The 18,388-nt window shown below is 52.6% G+C and overlaps 1 protein-coding gene across 1 annotated transcript in view; it reads right to left on the bottom strand.

The window, feature by feature from the left end:
* Positions 1-18,388, bottom strand: part of COL5A3 (collagen type V alpha 3 chain) — a 52,284-nt gene that overhangs the window by 4,039 nt on the left and 29,857 nt on the right. The window contains 35 exon segments of the mRNA XM_017880033.1: positions 332-626; positions 738-948; positions 1,548-1,601; positions 2,071-2,106; positions 2,193-2,246; positions 2,552-2,659; positions 2,842-2,895; positions 3,461-3,514; positions 3,685-3,770; positions 3,773-3,791; positions 3,979-4,032; positions 4,333-4,386; positions 4,682-4,735; positions 4,910-4,963; positions 6,713-6,744; positions 6,747-6,819; positions 7,363-7,416; positions 7,549-7,602; positions 7,712-7,765; positions 7,966-8,019; positions 8,095-8,202; positions 10,465-10,518; positions 11,136-11,189; positions 11,271-11,378; positions 11,499-11,606; positions 12,454-12,507; positions 12,772-12,861; positions 13,011-13,118; positions 13,243-13,296; positions 13,756-13,809; positions 13,910-13,963; positions 14,576-14,620; positions 14,734-14,787; positions 15,006-15,050; positions 16,273-16,326. Of these exon segments, the coding sequence (XP_017735522.1) occupies positions 332-626; positions 738-948; positions 1,548-1,601; positions 2,071-2,106; positions 2,193-2,246; positions 2,552-2,659; positions 2,842-2,895; positions 3,461-3,514; positions 3,685-3,770; positions 3,773-3,791; positions 3,979-4,032; positions 4,333-4,386; positions 4,682-4,735; positions 4,910-4,963; positions 6,713-6,744; positions 6,747-6,819; positions 7,363-7,416; positions 7,549-7,602; positions 7,712-7,765; positions 7,966-8,019; positions 8,095-8,202; positions 10,465-10,518; positions 11,136-11,189; positions 11,271-11,378; positions 11,499-11,606; positions 12,454-12,507; positions 12,772-12,861; positions 13,011-13,118; positions 13,243-13,296; positions 13,756-13,809; positions 13,910-13,963; positions 14,576-14,620; positions 14,734-14,787; positions 15,006-15,050; positions 16,273-16,326 (2,552 nt within the window).

Genomic DNA, 18,388 nt, shown 5'->3' with positions numbered 1-18,388 from the left:
TTTTTTTTTTTTTTTTTTTTTTTTTTTTTTTTTTTTTTTTTTTTTTTTTTTTTTTTTTTTTGAGACAGAGTCTTGCTCTGTCACCCAGGCTGGAGTGCAGTGGCACAATCTTGGTTCACTGCAACCTCCACCTCTAGGGCTCAAAAGATCCTCCCACCTCAGCCTCCAGAGTACCTGGGACTACAGGCTCACACCACCATGCCTGGTCAATTTTTAAATTTTTGTAGAAACGGGGTTTTGCTATGTTGCTGAGGCTGATCTCGAACTCCTGACCTCAAGCGATCCTCGCGCCTCAGCCTCACAAAATGCTGAGATTATAGGCATGGGCCACCACGCTGGCCTTATATTTTTTCTTTTTGATCCTCTGCTGTAGTCCCAGCTCTTGAGACAGGACTTGGCATACAGTAAGTGCCGGTTGAAGGAAGGATAATGTCCCAGACAAGGTGGGTGTGGGTGTGGGGAGCAGGAGACAGCCCTTCCTGGGGGAGGGGATGAGAGGTTTGGGGCACTCACGATCTCGAACTTCTTGTCGGGATAGAGGCAGGTCTCTCCTCCCGCCGTGAAGTTGCAAAAAACCCTGAACGAGTCCCGCGCGCAGCCCTGGTTGGGGTCAATCCAGTATTCCCCTGCCGCAGAACCAGGCAGGGTGGGTGAGTCCGGATGGGACTCGACGGACCCCAACTCCCCCCACATCCCCAACCTCAGCCCATCCAAGTGGCGGGGGGACCGGACCTCACCATCAGGCAGGTGCGGGTGGTTGCGGTGCAGCTCGTGACACATGAGGCCCGGGCGCTCCGCAGTGCCAGGAGGACGCCGCAGCTGCTCCAGCTCCAAGCTCAGCGAGGTGAGCGAAGCCAGCACCTCCTCCAGGCCGCCCTCCACGACTGGGAGCGGGACTGGGACGAAGCGCCGGCGCCTGCGCAGCCCGTGCAGCTCGGCAGGGGGACCCTGGGCGTGGGGGATGGGGACGGAAGAGAAGAGAGGGGAGATGGGGGAGGGAGAGACCGGGAGAAAGAGAGACAGGCAGAGATGAAGAGGCAGAGAGACACAAATGAGAAAGAGGAGGGAGAGAGATAAACAAGGGGCAGAGACAGAGAAAGGAGAGATAAGCAGACAGGGAGAGACACACAGGAAAGAGACAAATTCAGAGATGGGGAGAAGCCAAGTTGTAAGAGGACAAAAGAGAAAACGCAAGAAAAGCAGAGACAGACGGACAGAGAGTGGGGAGAGAGACAAAAGATGAAATAGTGGCGCAAGTATCAAGACAGAGACAGATAAGAAAGATGGAGAGAGACAGGGAGGGAGAGATGGGGTCCGAGAGACAAGACTCAGGTCAGAGCCCCATGGGTGTTCCCCAACCCCACCTCCCAGGCCAGACCTTCCTTGGGGTTTTGTAGGGAACTACCCTCTTCACCGACATCCTCTGAACACCTACTGTGTGCCTGGACCAGTGGTGGGCACGGAAGGACCCTCTGGGGACACCCAGACATAGTCCTTGCTCTCCCCCCAGGTTTTGGTGCCCAGCCCCCTCTCCCTGTGGAACTCACCGGGGGGCCTGGTGGGCCTGCAGGTCCGGTGTCTCCACGGGGGCCCATGGACCCCTGTAGGGAGAAGTCACTTGGAGAATGAACTCTGTCTATGGAGACCCTTCCCACCAACACACACACACACTGTCACACACACATACACTCACACACATGCTCAAACACACACTCACACACGTACAGCCTTGGGGAAGGGACATGAAGTTTTCAGCATTAAGCATCAGACCCAAATTTTCTTTTCATGTTTTAATGTCTCTGAAATCAGCTTCTTAACATCTTTGGCAAGTCATAGTTTACTTGGCAGAACTGTTTTCTTTCCTAGCAGTTTGTAAAATAATGGTACATCTTATAATTGATGGCATTTTGGATCTGATGAAATACAACAGTAGGTGTTGAATAAATATTTGTCAAAGGCACGATTGCATGAATAAATGAATAAATGAAGGCAGAGGCGTGGAGGGTTCTGGTAGAGCGGAGAGGAGGGGGAACTGGCATATGTAAGCCCACGGAAGCAGGGTGTACTCACCGGAGACCCCTTTGAGCCTTTCTGTCCCAGGGGGCCCTGTAGGGTACAGACAGGAAGAGCTGAGGTCCTGGCCTGGCCCGCCATAGTGACCTCATCCCACAAAAGATTCCCTGCATACTCACCGCCACACCTGGGGGCCCAGGGTGGCCCAGAGAACCAATGGGACCAGGGGGACCCTAGGGAAAGAACGTCAGGGTCAGAATTGGTGGGGTTCACCCTACTGCCCTGACAGACCGCCAGACAAGCCTTCAGTCCCACCAACGGAAGACCCCAAACCCTAGACAAGCCTCCAATTCCCCCACAGACAGACCCCAAACCTCAGACATAGCCTCCAACTTGCCAGTTCTGAGATACAGCCCCCTATTTTCCCTAGACACACCCTCATTAATCCAGACCCATGTTTCTTAGACCCCACACCCACAGTCTCTAAACCCATCCCCTTCTTCAAACATATTCTTCCCACTGAGGTCAGGACACTCACAGGATCTCCCTTGGGACCAGGGGGTCCCTGCACGCCTGGCAACCCCTGATCTCCTTTCTCACCGGCTTCCCCCGGGGGGCCAATGAGACCGATCAATCCAATGTGGCCCTGGAGGACAAAAGAGGCATAGACAGGGGAGGACATGGGACTACTCAGGGAGGTTTTTCTCCTGGAGCCTTAGGGTGATGAGTTTGGGAGCAGAAGATGTGACAATCTCCCAGCCCCCTGGCCAGGGAGAGAGGGAAAGAGGGGAGGAGATGGGGAAGAGAATAATGGAATGATGTCCTTACCTTTTCCCCCTTGGGGCCAGCGTCTCCCTTCAGCCCTGGGAGGCCAGAGGGCCCCTGGGAGAAGAGCAAGGGTCAGTCAGGGATTCTCAAATGTGAACTCTCAAGGTCTGTGTGGGTGGTTGGGGGATGGTCAAATGGGAAATTATGCAGATTTCAAATGGGAATTACCAGGGATGGGGGTCAAGGGATGGTCAGCGTAGGCCACCAAGGTGGAATGATGAGAGCTAATGAGGGGTTGATTGGAGGATGGACAACGTGAGTGGTCAGTGGCCAAGGTCAGCCTGGGTGGTCAGTGTAGACCATCAAAGTGGAGGGTCAGAGCAGAGGGTTAGTAGAGATGGGCAGTGTAGACCATCAAGGTGGAGTGTTAGAGCAGAGGGCTAGTAGAGGTGGGCAGTGTAGACCATCAAGGTGGAAGGTTAGGGCAGAGGGTTATAGAGATGGGCAGTGTAGACCATCAAGGTGGAAGGTCAGAGCAGATGGTTAGTAGAGACGGGCAGTATGGACACTCAGATGGACAGTCAGTGAGGGTCATCCTGCACCAATGCTCACTAGGTGGTCACTAGGTGCCCAGAGTGGTCCTCAGAGCCAGGACCTCAGGGATGAACAAGTCTCTTACCAGGGGGCCGGGAGGGCCCATCTGTCCAGGGGCTCCCAGGAGGCCTGGTTCACCCTGAGGATGGAACAGAACATGGGGTGGGCTGCACCCTGTTAGAACCTAGTGTGGACCACCCCCACCATGCACCAGGGGCAGCCCCTCCAAATGGTGATGGGATCACAAGCTGGGAGCAGGCAGAAAGGGGCTGGATGCACCCTGTCCCGCCCCTGCCCTGCTCCACTCACCACAGGGCCAGGGATCCCTCGAAGACCCTCAGGCCCCACACGTCCAGGGGGCCCTCGAGCCCCCATTGGACCCGTCCTCCCTGGGGCCCGTCAGGACCTGGTTCCCCCTGAAATGGACACAGGCAAGGGAGTGGGCCAGAGTCAGAGGGTTCCTTCCTCCTGACCCCCTGCCAAGAAGCATCTGGGATCTGGAGGGAGTGGGTGCCTGGGGTGGTCACAGGTCCACCCTCTCCTGATGGCCCCAGTGTTGGCCTAGAGTAGTGCAGGGACCCTTCCCCTTGTCAGGGGACTCACCTTGGCACCTTTCCCCCCTTCTCTGCCTTCTCGACCCATGGGGCCTGAAGGACCCTGGGAAGGGAAAGACAATGAGCGGGGTCTAGGGGCTGACTCAGGGTCTGAGGGGTGAGTGGGGGGCTGTGGGTGAGTGGGGGCTGTGGGTGAGTGGGGTCTGAGGAGTGAGTGGGGTCTGAGGAGTGAGTGGGGTCTGTGGGTGAGTGGGGTCTGTGGGTGAGTGGGGGCTGTGGGTGAGTGGAGGCTGTGGGTGAGTTGGGGTCTGTGGGTGAGTGGGGGCTGTGAGGTGAGTGGGGTCTGTAAGGTGAGTGGGGACTGTAGGTAAGCCGAAGATTCAGAAGGTGGCTTATCACTCACCCTCTTGCCAGGGGGCCCAGGGGCGCCGGGTTCCCCAGAAGCTCCAGGCGGACCCTGAAGGAGACAAGGACACCACTTTTGGTCTCAGCTAACGTTGTTTGAGCCTGACTGTTTTAGGACGCCTAGGACCAGAGGACAGCCTTCCCCAAGCATCACCCGAGCAGCAGGCACTCCCACCTCCCACCTACTGCCTCAAGCTGCTCACATTCCTGGGGGTCCCCAGAGAGATGAAGCGGGAGCATCTGCAGGGACCTTGGGTACCCCACTAGCTTACTCCCCTGCCCCCCAATTCACTCATTAGCTCCCCAACCCCCAATCTCAGCACCACACCCTCTGTTTTCCCACTCACCGGTCCCCCAACATCACCAGGGTCTCCCTTCTCCCCTGGGGAACCATCTATGCCCTGCAGAGGGGGAAGACAGATTTGTGAGGGGTGATGAGGGTACGTGAGAAATGGGGTGGGCTGGGGGGCAAAAGAAGGTTATTGGTTCCACTGTCAGGGTCCAGGTCTGTGGGGGTGGGGAAACGGGGACAGAATTAGGAAATATGCCAGGATTGGGGAGGGGGTCACACTCACTGAAACTCCAGGGTCTCCTGGGGGCCCTAGATCTCCGGGGAGCCCCGTGGGGCCCTGGAACACAGAATGATTAATAATCACATCTCTGAATTGTGGAGCAATCATGCATTTATGGAACAGATAAACTGTATCCAGGAACAATTTGGTTTCTGGGGACACATTAGTGAACAAAACATAAAATCCTGGCTTGGTAGAGCAAACATTCTTGTGTTTCATGGGTGCAGGCACTGAGCTAGGAATGCTGCACGCATGATCTCACTGCAGCCTCCTCACAGCCTCCCAGCTCGGGTCTCACAGAGAAAACTGGCCATTCATTTGTCTATTCATTCATTCATCCAGCCATTCATCCATCCATCCATCCATCCATCCATCCATCCATCCATCCATCCATTCATCCATTTATCCATTCATCCATCCATCCATCCATCCATCCATCCATCCATCCATTCATCCATCCATTCATTCATCCATTCATCCATTCATCTATCCATTTATCCATTCATCCATCCATCCATTCATCCATCCATCCATCCATCCATCCATCCATCCATCCATCCATTCATCCATCCATTCACACACTCAGAGAAGGGACACTCTAAACAACGCGATTCAAGTCGAGGTCCCACAGATGCTAAACCCCTTCCTGACCTCCACCCACCCCAAACCCTACTGTGGTGGAAGAAGGGCCTCAACCTTCTCCTCAAGGCCAAATCCCACATCCACCCCAAATCTGACCCAATTCAACCTTAACCTTTACAACAACGTTAGAATGATCCGCTGTGAAATCAACTTTCATGCCATTCAATGATGTATAACCACTGTACGTTTATGTTTCATTCACACATTTATTCACTAATTCACTCATTCATCCATCCATCCATTCATTCACTCATCTCTTCAGTCATTTTGTTCACCTATGGATCTATCCATTCATTCATACTCATCTCTTCAGTCATTTGTTCACTTGTGGATCTATCCATTCATTCATGTATCCATTCATTCATTCACTTACTCGTTTGTCCATTTGGCCACTCATTCATTCATCCATTCATTCACATTCATGCATCTATTAATTTACTTATTCATCCATTAATTTACTCATTCATTCATTCGCTCATTTATTCGTACACATTTATTCATTCACATATTCATATGTCCACTGATTTATTCATTTTTCCATTAATTAAATTCACTCATCCACCCATTCATTCACTCGTTCATCCATTCATTCACTCATTTGTTCATCCATTTATTCACTCACATATTCATCCATCCACTGAGTTATTCACTTGTCCATTCATTAATTCACTCATTCATCCATTCATCCACTCATTCATTCATCCATCCATCCACCCATTAATTCATTCATCCATGTTCTGGGGGTTGCTCATGAGATCAGTAAATTAGAGGATGCAATCACTGGCTAGAAGTTTGGGAGAGCCTCGGCCGGGCACGGTGGCTCACGCCTGTAATCCTAGCACTTTGGGAGGCCGAGGCAGGTGGATCACAAGGTCAGGAGATCGAGACTATCCTGGCCAACATGGTGAAAACCCATCTTCACTAAAAATACAAAAATTAGCCGGGTGTGGTGGTGCATGCCTGTAGTCCCAGCTACTCGGGAGGCTGAGGCAGAAGAATCACTTGAACCCGGAAGGCAGAGGGTGCAGTGAGCTGAGATCATGCCACTGCACTCCAGCCTGGTGACAGAGCAAGACTCCATCTCAAAAAAAAAAAAGTTTGGGAGGACTTCAAGTACACTCAAATGCCCCTCCCATGTCTGCCCCACTTCCCCCCAGGACTCACCACGTTCCCTTTGGCTCCATCCTCTCCAGGGGACCTTTCTTGCCTGGGGGTCCAGCAGCTCCAGATGGGCCTGAGTCCCCCTTTTCACCAATGTCTCCCTTGGGCCCCTTTACAGAAAGAGGTCGGAGGTCAGAGTGGTCTGGACTCTCCAGGCATCAAGGATTGGCATACTTGGATTCAGGCATTGGGGTGGTCTGAGACTTTTCTGGGGTCAGGGTTCAGAGTAGCCTAGTTTGTCCAAGGGTCAAAGGTCAGAAGGAGCTGGGACTTATGACAGTGAAAGATCTGAACGGTCTAGGTGCCCACTGGTCATGTGCAAGGTCGGCCTAGCCCATGTGCTGCTCTTGAGCAAATTAGAAGAGGGGCTCCCTCTGGGCAGCTCATCCTCAAGTTAGGACTCATGACTCAGATTTGAGCCCTCACCTATCTCCTGGGCCATGCAGTCTTGTGCAGTGTGCAACCTGCAGAACTGTACATAGCAACCCTATCTGAGACCTTCCAGGTGTCCTTCCTCAAGGTAATCAGGGATGGCCACAGGACAGGAGTAAGTGGATGACCTTGGACTGCCCAGAGGTCAAAGTGGCCCAAGATGCCCAGGGGTCAGGGGTTCCCTGAGTTGGGTGCAGGGACCACATCACACAGTCACTCACCGGGATGCCTGGGGCTCCTGGAGGCCCTGGGTCTCCAGCCTCCCCTGGTTCACCCTGCAGGAGGCAAAGTGAGAGTGGGGAAAGGTCCCATCCTAGCAGACAGGGAGGGGCTCCCCAGAAGGTCCCTGCCCAATAGGACTAGATTCATCTCTTCCCCCCGTACAGCCCCTGCCTTCCCTCACTCACCTTGTCACCTACAGCGCCTGGCTGACCAACTCCTCCAGGCAGTCCTGGAGTGCCCTGGAGAGACAGCAAGGGGTAGGAGTGGGACAGTGGAATCCCAACATCCTCTTCTTAGGAAATGGGTGTCCCCATTTCTGAGCCATCCTGGCCCCCCAAGAGTTCTCACCTCTGATCCACTGGGACCCTGGGGACCCCGAGGACCTGGAGCTCCATGGGGACCCTGTGGAAGGTCAGCATTAGTATCCAGTGACCATAGAGCCCACCCCGCCCAAAAGGCCACAGTGACCACAGATACCACTCTTGATGCTGGTGACCCTCAGGGCCCTTAAAATGACAATGTCCCTCAAATGAATCTAATGCCTGCCCCCACCCTATAAAGCCACCATCCTCCCGCTCCCACCTTCCTCTGGGAGCGCATACCATGGACCCGACGTCTCCGACCTCCCCTTTCTCTCCGGGAGGGCCTGGCAGCCCCTGTGGTACAAAGAACCAGATTGGGGCACCAGGTAGGCAGAACCAGAGGTGCCACCCCCAAACCCAGATACCCACCTGTAGTCCAGGAGGGCCAATCACCCCCACAAAGCCTCTGACTCCATCATCTCCTTTCTGCCCAAAGAGGCCTGGGGGTCCCCGGCGCCCCTGAGCCCCATCTGCTCCCTGGAAGAATACAAACCCGGGCACATTTAAGGTCTGGGTCAGGGATTAGGGTAGATTGAGTCTCAAGGGTCAAGACTGAGGTTAAGGGTTGATGTCGGGATTCAGATTAAGTTTAGGGAGGGTCAGGATTGAGTTAGAGTTGGGGTCCAGGTTAAGGAACAGGGCTTGGGAATGAAGTCAAGGGTTGAGTCAAAGTGTTAAACAGTCAAAGTGTTAAACAGATTTGCCATTGAGGTTCAGGTCATGGGCAGGGTTCAAAAGGTGTTCAGATGGAATTTAGGGTTGGGTTTGAGGTTGGAGCCAGGGTCATATTCAAAGTTTGAGTTCAGGTCTGGGGTCAGTATTGGAAGAGTGGGTCAGAGTCGGGGTTAAGGATAGGGCCATATGTTCCTATTGTATGGTAATAAATAAACACAAAAGGACAGGTCTGGGTCAGGGCTTGGTTAAGAGATTGGAAGATAAGACTTTTGTTTGGTTCGTCGTTTTCGTTTGTTTGTTTTTGTTTGTTTTGCTTTGCTTTGTTTTGTTTTGAGGAGTCTCACTCTGTCACCCAGGCTTGAGTGCAGTGGCGAGATCTCTGCTCACTGCAACCTCTGCCTCCCTGGTTCAAGCGATTCTCCTGCTTCAGGCTCCGGAGTAGCTGGGATTACAACCGTGTGCCACCGTGCCTGGCTTTTTTTTTTTTTTTTTTTTCTGTCTCTCTCTCTCTCTCTCTTTTTTTTTTTTTCCTTTTTTGAGACAGAGTCTCCTTCTGTCACACAGGCTGGAGTGCAGTGGTGAGATCTTGGCTCACTGCAACCTCTGCCTCCGGGGTTCAAGCAATTCTCCTGACACAGCCTCCCAAGTAGCTGGGATCACAGGGGCCCACCACCATGCCCGGGTAAGTTTTTTTGTATTCTTAGTAGAGATGGGGTTTCACCGTTTTGGCCAGGATGATCTTGAACTTCTGACCTCAGGTGATCCACCTGCCTTGGCCTCCCAAAGTACTGAGATTACAGGCATGAGTCACCGTGTCTGGCTGAAGATAAGGTTCGAGTAGGACTGAGGTTAAGGTCATGAGCAGAGTTGAGACTGGGGCTGAAATGGGGTTCAGAGCTGGGTTTAGGTTAGAATTTAGCTCAATTTTAGGGCTGAGTATATATTGAACATTGATATAGAGGGGCATATCAAGGTTGAGGATGAGGATTGAACCAGATTCTGGGGTTGAGTCCATTTTGGGTGTTGGTATTGAGGGGAAGACGTGGTTGGGCAGGGATTGAATCAAATTCTGAGGTTGAGTTTACATTGGGTGTAGTCACTGAGGGGAAGACATGGTTGGGTTGGGGTTAGGCCAGATTCTGGGGCTGAGTTCACATTGGGTGTTGGCATTGAGAGGAAGACATTGTTGGGTTGGAACTGACTCCGATTCTGGGGTCAAGTTCACATTGGGTGCCGGTATTGAGGGGAAGACATGGTTGGGCAGGGATTGAATGAAATTCTGAGGTTGAGTTTACATTGGGTGTTGTCACTGAGGGGAAGACATGGTTGGAGTTGGGATTGAGTCCAGTTCTGGGGTTGAGTTCACACTGGGTGTTGGCATTGAGAGGAAGACATTGTTGGGTTGGAATTGACTCTGATTCTGGGGTCAAGTTCATATTGGGTGCTGGTATTGAGGGGAAGACATGGTTGGGTTGAGATTTACTCAGATTCTGGGGGTGAGTACATATTGGGTGTTGGCATTGAGGGGAAGACATGGTTGGAGTTGGGATTGAGCCAAATTCTGGGGGTGAGTTCATATTGGGTGTTGGTATTGAGGGAAAGACATAGTTGGGTTCGGATTGGGCCAGATTCTGGGGTTGAGTTCACACTGAGTGTTGACACTGAGGGGAAGACATGGTTGGGTTGAGATTGTGCCAAATTCTGGGGTTAAGTTCACCTTGGGTGTCGGTATTGAGAAGAAAACATGGTTGGGTTGGGGTTGACTCCGAATCTGGAGTTGGGTTCATATTGGGTGTTGGTATTGAGGGGAAGACATGGTTGGGTTGAGATTGAATAAGATTCTGAGGGTGAGTTCATACAGAGTGTTGGTATTGAAGGGATGACATGGTTGGATTAGGATTGACTCCAATTCTTGGAGTGAGTTCACATTGGGTGTCGGTACTGAGGGAGGATCAGGGTTGGGTTTGAGGTTTGGATTGAGTCAGTGTACTTCCACTGTCATTTGCTCCCACTATCCCTCCCATCAAGGATCCAGAGAAGGACTGCAAAGCTGGGGACACTCACCGGGGGACCTGGGTGTCCTGCAGGACCCCGTATCCCTGGTTGTCCAGGTGGGCCCTGGGGGAACAGGAAATGGAATCAAAAAATTCCTTCAGGTTTAAGATTAGAGAGGGCACTGGAGCTATCAATCACTGCCTCCCAACCCACATCCCCTACCAGGCAGCAACAGCTACATCCCCCCAAATCTTGTCTTCTCAGCCACCAACTGACGGGATCAGACAAACATCTGTCCTAAGCCAAGCCCTGGCCATCAGGACCTTTCCTCACAAGCTCCACCAAGACCCAGGGACGAAGCTGGCTCAATGGTGGAAGACACTGGGGCTGACGTTCGGGGAGAAGTTGGGTATCAGATGCCTCAGTGCCTGCCATGCAGAGTCACAGGCAGAGGGAAGGACATGTCACTAAGAATGGAGAAGGAGGTTACCCACACCCCAGTGCCTTTCCAGTTCTTTGGGAGCTCCAGCTATCCCTATCCTCTCCGCATTTGGGTTCTGTGGACCCATTGCTCCAGGAAGCTCAAGTACGTTCTGTTGCATGTAGGTATCAAGATGGTACCCTGGACAGCAGAAAATTCCATGGCCTGTCCTACCCCATGAAGAATGATCTCTACATCCCTGGCCTCCTCTCTCTTCTGCTACCTACCCCACCCCGCCTCACTGGGGATCTCCACTCACCGCATCTCCTTTATCGCCTTTACTCCCCTTGTGTCCAGGGGCACCCACATCTCCCTGCAGAGGAAATGGGATGAAGACCCAGCTTCCGTTCACCCCCGTCCTCCCCTGGACCCTTCCTCTCTGTGAGCCCCTCACCTTGTCCCCTTCCTCGCCAGAAGGCCCAGCAGCTCCAGAGGGTCCCAGAGGCCCCAGGGGCCCCGGGATCCCATCTTTGCCGGTGGGGCCAGGGAGGCCACGTTCTCCCTGTTGTGGGAATGGAAAGGGGGATGTCAGGGCAAGAATGTCCTGCAGGAGCCATGTCCTGGGATGTGGCAGGGCCAGACCCTGAGGAGGCCCTAAGAATGGGATGGGCAAGTCACTTACCGGGGACCCCTTCTCGCCTGCAGGGCCAACGGGGCCTTGGCTGCCACTTTGGCCAGGAAGTCCAATGCCTCCTGCTGGGCCCACAGGACCCCGCTCACCAGGGGATCCCTGAAAACAGGGTGACGAATCAGGAATAATACCAGTAGTAGCTCTCTTTTATGGAGGATTTTTAAGTCACCAGGCACTGAGTTCTGTGGTTACCAGGATTGTATCTAACCTGTTCCCTTCCTGCAGGGGCCAGAGGGTGCCTGTGAGTACTTGAGGGGCTGGGCACATTCCTCCCCTGCTCAAGAACCCTCCATGGCTCCCATCTCACTTAGAACAAAAGCCAAAGTCCTCCTGGCGGCATATATATATATATATACTTTTGTAGAGACAGGGCCTGGCTATGTTGCCCAGGTTGGTCTCAAACTCCTGGGCTCGAGCGATCCTCCAGCCTCAGCCTCCCAAAGAGCTAGGATGATAGGCATGAGCCACCACACCTGGCCCAAGAAAAGGGGTTTTTATATGTTGGTGGCCAACACACAGGTAAGTATTTGTTGGATAAATGATCTCAATGAGGTTTGTGATCATACATGAGAGGAGGCTTCTCATCATGGCTATTTTACAGACAAGGAAACTGAGGCTTGCCAAGGAATACAACGGCCCAGCCAGTGAGCAACAGAACTGACCTTGGCTCACTGCAACCTCCACCTCCCAGGTTCAAGTGATTCTCCTGTCTTGGCCTCTAGAGTAGCTGGGATTACAGGCATTCACTGCCATGCCTGGCTGATTTTTGTATTTTTAGTAGAGACAGGGTTTCACCGTGTTGGCCAGGTTGATCTCGAACTCCTGGCCTCAAGTGATTCGCCTGCCTTGGCCTCCATCATGGGTTTTATCATGACAATGTCAAGCTTCCAAGACACCTTGAGTTCCCTCCACCCTGCCCCCACCCAGTACAGGGGGTTATACTTACATTGGCCCCCACAGGCCCCGGGGGGCCCTTATCACCCTTCAAGCCAGTAGGTCCCTGAAGTAGGAGATAATTCACAGTCAAGAGACTCCCAAGGGTGTCCCCAAGTCCTGTCTTCCTCTGTGGGGAGCTCACAGTCCCCACCTCTCTCCTGGGACTGGACACTGAGCTTTGAGGGGTCTGCCCTCCCCAGTTCCCTCCAGCATTTTTTTGCTTTCATCATTTCCCACACCCCAAATGCCACTCCCCCATCCCTCCCCTGACCCCCCCCATCCTTTCCTTCTCTAAGGGACATGCAGGAGGGTCTCCAAAGATACTCACCGGATCCCCAGGGCCCCCCTTGGGGCCGGGAAAGCCCCTGAGTCCAGCTGGCCCTTCCTTCCCAAGGGGTCCTGGTGGTCCCAGCTCCCCCTGCAGGAGTGCAGAGGAGGGAAGTCAAGCTCCAGGGAGGGGATGTCTCCGTCCAGTCTGTGACTCAGGCCCCTTCCCCATGAGACTGATTCTGAGCCTTTGGTTGATCTTGGATGTTCAACCAAGATCTCTAATGGACAGTGTCTCACCTTTGCCCCCTCTCTGCCTTCCAGGCCAGGAAGACCTTGTTCACCAGGAGGTCCAGGGGGGCCTGGAGGCCCCCTTTCACCCAGAGGTCCCACTTCTCCTGTCTTTCCCTGGTGAGGAAGAAGGTTCCTCTTGAGTTGGGGTGGCCCAGGGGAGTTGCTTAGGAGTCCAGCCTTCCCCTAAGTATCCCCCAACTGGTACAAAACAAGGGAGATTTATGGAGTCCATTCTGACCTGAGGGCCTAAGACACCAGCTGGTCCAGGCGGGCCTGTCTGACCTTGGAAACCCTAGAGAGAAAATTAAATGGGGTGGGGGGTGTTACATGGGGGAAGGGATGGGGGACGGGGAGACAGGGAAGACCTGATAGGATCAGGAATCTGGCCACTGGTGCAGTGGCTCATGCCTGTAATCACAGCACTTTGGGAGGCAGAGACGGGTGGGTCACTCGAAGCCAAGAGTTTGAGAACAGCCTGGCCAATATGATGAAGCCCCGTCTCTACTAAAAATACAAAAGTTAGCCAGGCACGGTGGCACGCGCCTGTAGTCCCACTCAGGAGGCTGAGGCAGGAGAATTGCTTGAACTCGGGAGGCAAAGGTTGCAGTGAGCCAAGATCGCCCCACTGCACTCTAGCCTGGGTGACAGAGTGAGACTGTGTCTCAAAAACAAAACAAAACAATAAAACAAAACACACACACACACACACAAGAAAAAAGGATCAGGAATCAAAGGTTGAGGGGTTACTCACCAATTCTCCTCTCTGTCCAGGGTGCCCTGGTCGCCCATCTTTACCTTGGTGACCCTGCAGATGAGGTGGGAAAGAGTTGGGGCACAGATACAGGGCTTCGTCCCTTCCCACATCCTCCACCCACCCAACCCCCAATGAGGGTGACCTCACTCACAGGGGGGCCCTTTGGCCCAGGGAATCCTGGAGGGCCTTGCAGACCAGGGAGGCCCTGAAATGGAACCGGAAGTCATTGTCTCATCCTTCCTGCCTCTCTGCCCACTCCGTGAGCCCCACATAATGACAATAGGATCTAGCACACATTGAGTGCTTACTGCATGCCAGGCATGGGCACGGCATTCTCCGCACAGTCAGTCATTTTATTCACCACTGCGGCTGGGAGACTGAAGTTACTCCCATTTTACAGAGGAGGAAACCAAGGCACAGAGAGGTTAAGTGACTTGCCCAAGGTCACACAGTAGGTGAGTGGCAGAGCCAGCACTTGAACTCATGGCTCTCTGACTTCAGAGGCTGTGCTCCTTTTTTTCTTTTCTTAAAGATGGAGTCTTGCTCTGTCACCCAAGCTGGAGTGCAGTGGTGTGATTAGCTCACGGCAGCTTCCAACTCCTGGGCTCAAGCAATCCTCTCATCTCAGCCTCCAGAGTAGGTGGGACTACAGGCGTGCACCACCATACCCAATTAAACTGTGCTCTTACTACTGCATTATAACGTCTCTTCATCTCTTGGGCTTGTCCTCCACTCAGAATCTCTCTCTCTCTCTCTCTGACACACATACACATGCACATGCATGCAGACACACACACACACACACACACACACTCACCTTTTCTCCAGGGATCCCGGGGGCCCCGTCCTGGCCCACATCGCCCTAGGACAGAGTGAATGAGACTCAGGCCCCAGAACAAACTCAACTGGGAAGAACTGGGAGGGACTGGCTGAGCCTGAGGCATGGGGGGCCTTGACTGCCCACCCATCCCATACCTTGGGGCCTGGTTGCCCTGTGGCACCCGGTTGCCCCCTCTCTCCACGGGAGCCCTGAACAAAAAAAAAGGCAAAGATCAGATATGAAGAGGTGGGGGAGCCTGGGAGATGAGACCAAGTCTTCCAGGTCCCCTCCCCTTGTGACTCTCTCTCCAGGGACATTGATATAACCCAAACCCTTTCCCTGCCCTCTGATGACCTCTCCACCACCTTTCCTTCCCAGCCCTGTCCCCAGGTCCCAGCAGGGTAGGGGGCACTCTCTATTTTCTTACTGGTGGTCCCCGCTCTCCTTCCAGGCCTGGCTGTCCTGCCTTTCCCTGAAAATAAATTGTAAGAGAGAAAGCAGAAGAGAATTAGGGTGCAAAGGCATGATGCAAACACAAAAGGCACCCAATCACAGACCCAGAAAGCTGTCTGCCACACATTTATTCACGAGGCTTTCAGTCATACACATACACACAAATACAACTTATACTCAAAACCACACAGATCTCAAACACACAATTGTAACTATGATTGCATCTACAGAGTCCAAACGTGCAAGCATCTTTGGCCACAGAGACATGTATTTATCACAGTTGTGCAGTATGCATACATGATTGCATGCAATCATGGCATGCATTTGGCAATCCATAGCCTGAAGATGACACAGAACTCATCATGCAATGCATCTCTTGCACACATGTATATACACTGTCAACATATGCAGGCCCACATTCATCTGAGGACTTTGTCCTGATAAGCGCAGCAGTATACATACACTCATGAATGTAAATACAATGTTCACTAACACTGTTACAATACACACATAACACAAATACAATACATGCCTGTATACACATCACTCAGTGTGCACGGAAACACACACATGTGTATACACATGTCCTTTCACGCATGTGTACAAGCTTCTTGCACACATTCATGCCCACCATCATGCAAAGTGCATGCAGATTCATGCCTTTGTTCACCCAGGCACAGGCCTGCAGGCTGCGGCATTCAAAACCTGTCTCATTTATATTGAAAGATACATGAAGCCAGGTGCGGTGGCTCACGCCTGTAATCTCAGCACTCTGGGAGGCCGAGGCGGGTGGATCACGAGGTCAGGAGATGGAGACCATCCTAGCTAACACGGTGAAACCCCGTCTCTACTAAAAAATACAAAAAGTTAGCCGGACATGGTGGCAGGCGCCTGTAGTCCCAGCTACTTGGTAAGCTAAGGCAGGGAATCTTTAAACCAGGGAGGCCGAGATCGCACCACTGCACTCTAGCCTGGGCGATAGAGCGAGACTCCGTCTCAAAAAAAAAAAAAAAAAGAAAGATACATGAAACACACATACACATACTTAAGGTCATATTCATGTTAATACCATGTGTAATCACCTACATGTGTCATGCATTGCATACAACAGCATGTGTGCACACAAGTGCTTCCAGGCATAGACATAGACACTCAGGGTCTACCCATCATCAGACACAACCACACATGCTGTTTCCCTCAGACAAGTTTGCCCCTCTCCCTTACCCCTGGTCATGACTCACCGACTTCCCTTTCTCTCCTATGGGTCCCAGGGGCCCGGGAAATCCAATGGATCCCTGAGTGGAGAGAATTAGAAAGAAGACATGAGGGTGAGGAGTGAGTGGTGGGTGGAACTGGCCCCTCATACCATCCTTTGAGGCATCCCCAGGTCACTGATTCCAGAAGCTTCCTTGGTCTCTACAGCCCCAGCCTCCTACAAGGCAGCCCTCTTCTCTCCTCTCACTTCCCCTCCTCCCTTCTCATTTCACTGCAGCAAAACTGACCTCCTCGATGTTCCTTGGGCACAGCAGTATATTGCTGCCTCAGGGCCTTTGCACTGGCTGCTCTCTTTGGCTGAAATTCCCGTCTCCTAGGTCTCCACAAAGTCAGCCACTCCTGACCATTTAGATCTCATTCAGATGTCACCTCCTTAGAATGCCTTTCTGCCACCATCCTGGCTTCCACACTGCCGAAGTTACCCTCTGTCTGTCACATATTGTGCCATTTTGTTTTCCCAAGAACAATTGCATTGAAATGACCCCTTTTTTTTTTTTTTTTNTTTTTTTTTTGTGAGACGGAGTCTCGCTCTGCCGCCCAGGCTGGAGTGCAATGGCCGGATCTCAGCTCACTGCAAGGCCCGCCTCCTGGGTTTACGCCATTCTCCTGCCTCAGCCTCCCAAGTAGCTGGGACTACAGGCGCCCGCCACGTCGCCTGGCTAGTTTTTTGTATTTTTTAGTAGAGACGGGGTTTCACCGTGTTAGCCAGGATGGTCTTGGTCTCCTGACCTCGTGATCCGCCCATCTCGGCCTCCCAAAGTGCTGGGATTACAGGCTTGAGCCACCGCGCCCGGCCTGAAATGACCCTTATTGACTTACTTAATCAATGACCGTTTTCCCCCACTGTAGCATAGCTCACTGGTCTTATACCCCACTGCCTAGCACACGGTGAGTGCTTTTTAATATTTGTTAACTGACTCCAGTCCATGCCGGAGGAACCGTTCCTCCACCTGGGGGAAGACATCACAGGCTCTGATATCCTCTCCCACACCTCACTGTGCAGACTGAGTTCAGATCAGAAAAAACAGTCGCCCAAGTTACCCAGTCTGTGGTGGCATCCCACCTCAAAGCCCATTTCAGGCTCCCTCTACTCTCCCTTCCCATCTGGGGTTTCCATGGTCCCTATACTCTTTTTTTGTTTGTTTTGTTTTTAAGAGACAAAGTCTCACTTTGTCACCCAGGCTGGAGTGCAGTGGTGCAATCACAGCTCACTGCAGCTTCAATCTCCTGGGCTCAAGTGATCCTCCCGCCTCAGCCTCCTGAATAGCTGGGACTACAGATGCACGCCACCATGTCCAGCTAATTTTAAAAATAAATTTCTAGTAGATATGGGGTCTCACTATGTTGCCCAGGCTGGTCTTGAACTCCTGGCCTCTAGCGATTCTCGTACTTCAGCCTCTGAAAGTGCTGAGAGTACAGGTGTGAGCCACCACACCTGGCCCCAACACTCTTCGAGGGTCCTGAACACATGCACACAAGGACTTTCTAAAACCTTAGTCTGTGCCAGGTACAGTGGCTTACATTTGTAATCCCAGCACTTTGGGAGGCCAAGGTAGGAGAATCACTTGAAGCTGCGAGTTTGAGATCAGCCTGGGCAACATAGCGAGACCCTGACTCTGTAAAACATTAAAAAATTCATCAGGTGATGTGCACCTGTGGTTCCCAGCTACTCAGGAGGTTGAGGGAGGAGGACTGCTTGAGTCCAAGAATTGGGGGCTGCAATGAGCTATGATTGCACTATTGCACTCCAGCCTGAATGACAGAGCGACACCCTGTCTGAAAGGAAAGCAAGCAAGCAAGCAAGAAAGAAAGAAAGAAAGAAAGGCCGGGTGCGGTGGCTCATGCCTGTAATCCCAGTACTTTGGGAGGCCGAGGTGGGCGGATCACGAAGTCAGGAGATCGAGACCATCCTGGCTAACGCCGTCTCTACTAAAAAATACAAAAAATTAGCCGGGCGTGGTGGCGGGCACCTGTAGTCCCAGGTACTTGGGAGGCTGAAGCAGGAGAATGGCATGAACCCAGGAGGCAGAGCTTGCAGTGAGCCAAGATTGCGCCACAGCACTCCAGCCTGGGCGACAGAGT

Source organism: Rhinopithecus bieti, unplaced genomic scaffold (genome assembly GCF_001698545.2).
Source record: "Rhinopithecus bieti isolate Rb0 unplaced genomic scaffold, ASM169854v2 scaffold_10589, whole genome shotgun sequence".
Taxonomy (NCBI): Eukaryota; Metazoa; Chordata; class Mammalia; order Primates; family Cercopithecidae; genus Rhinopithecus; species Rhinopithecus bieti.
The sequence above is the reverse complement of the archived record's forward strand: the minus strand, read 5'-3'. Positions and strand labels throughout refer to the sequence as shown.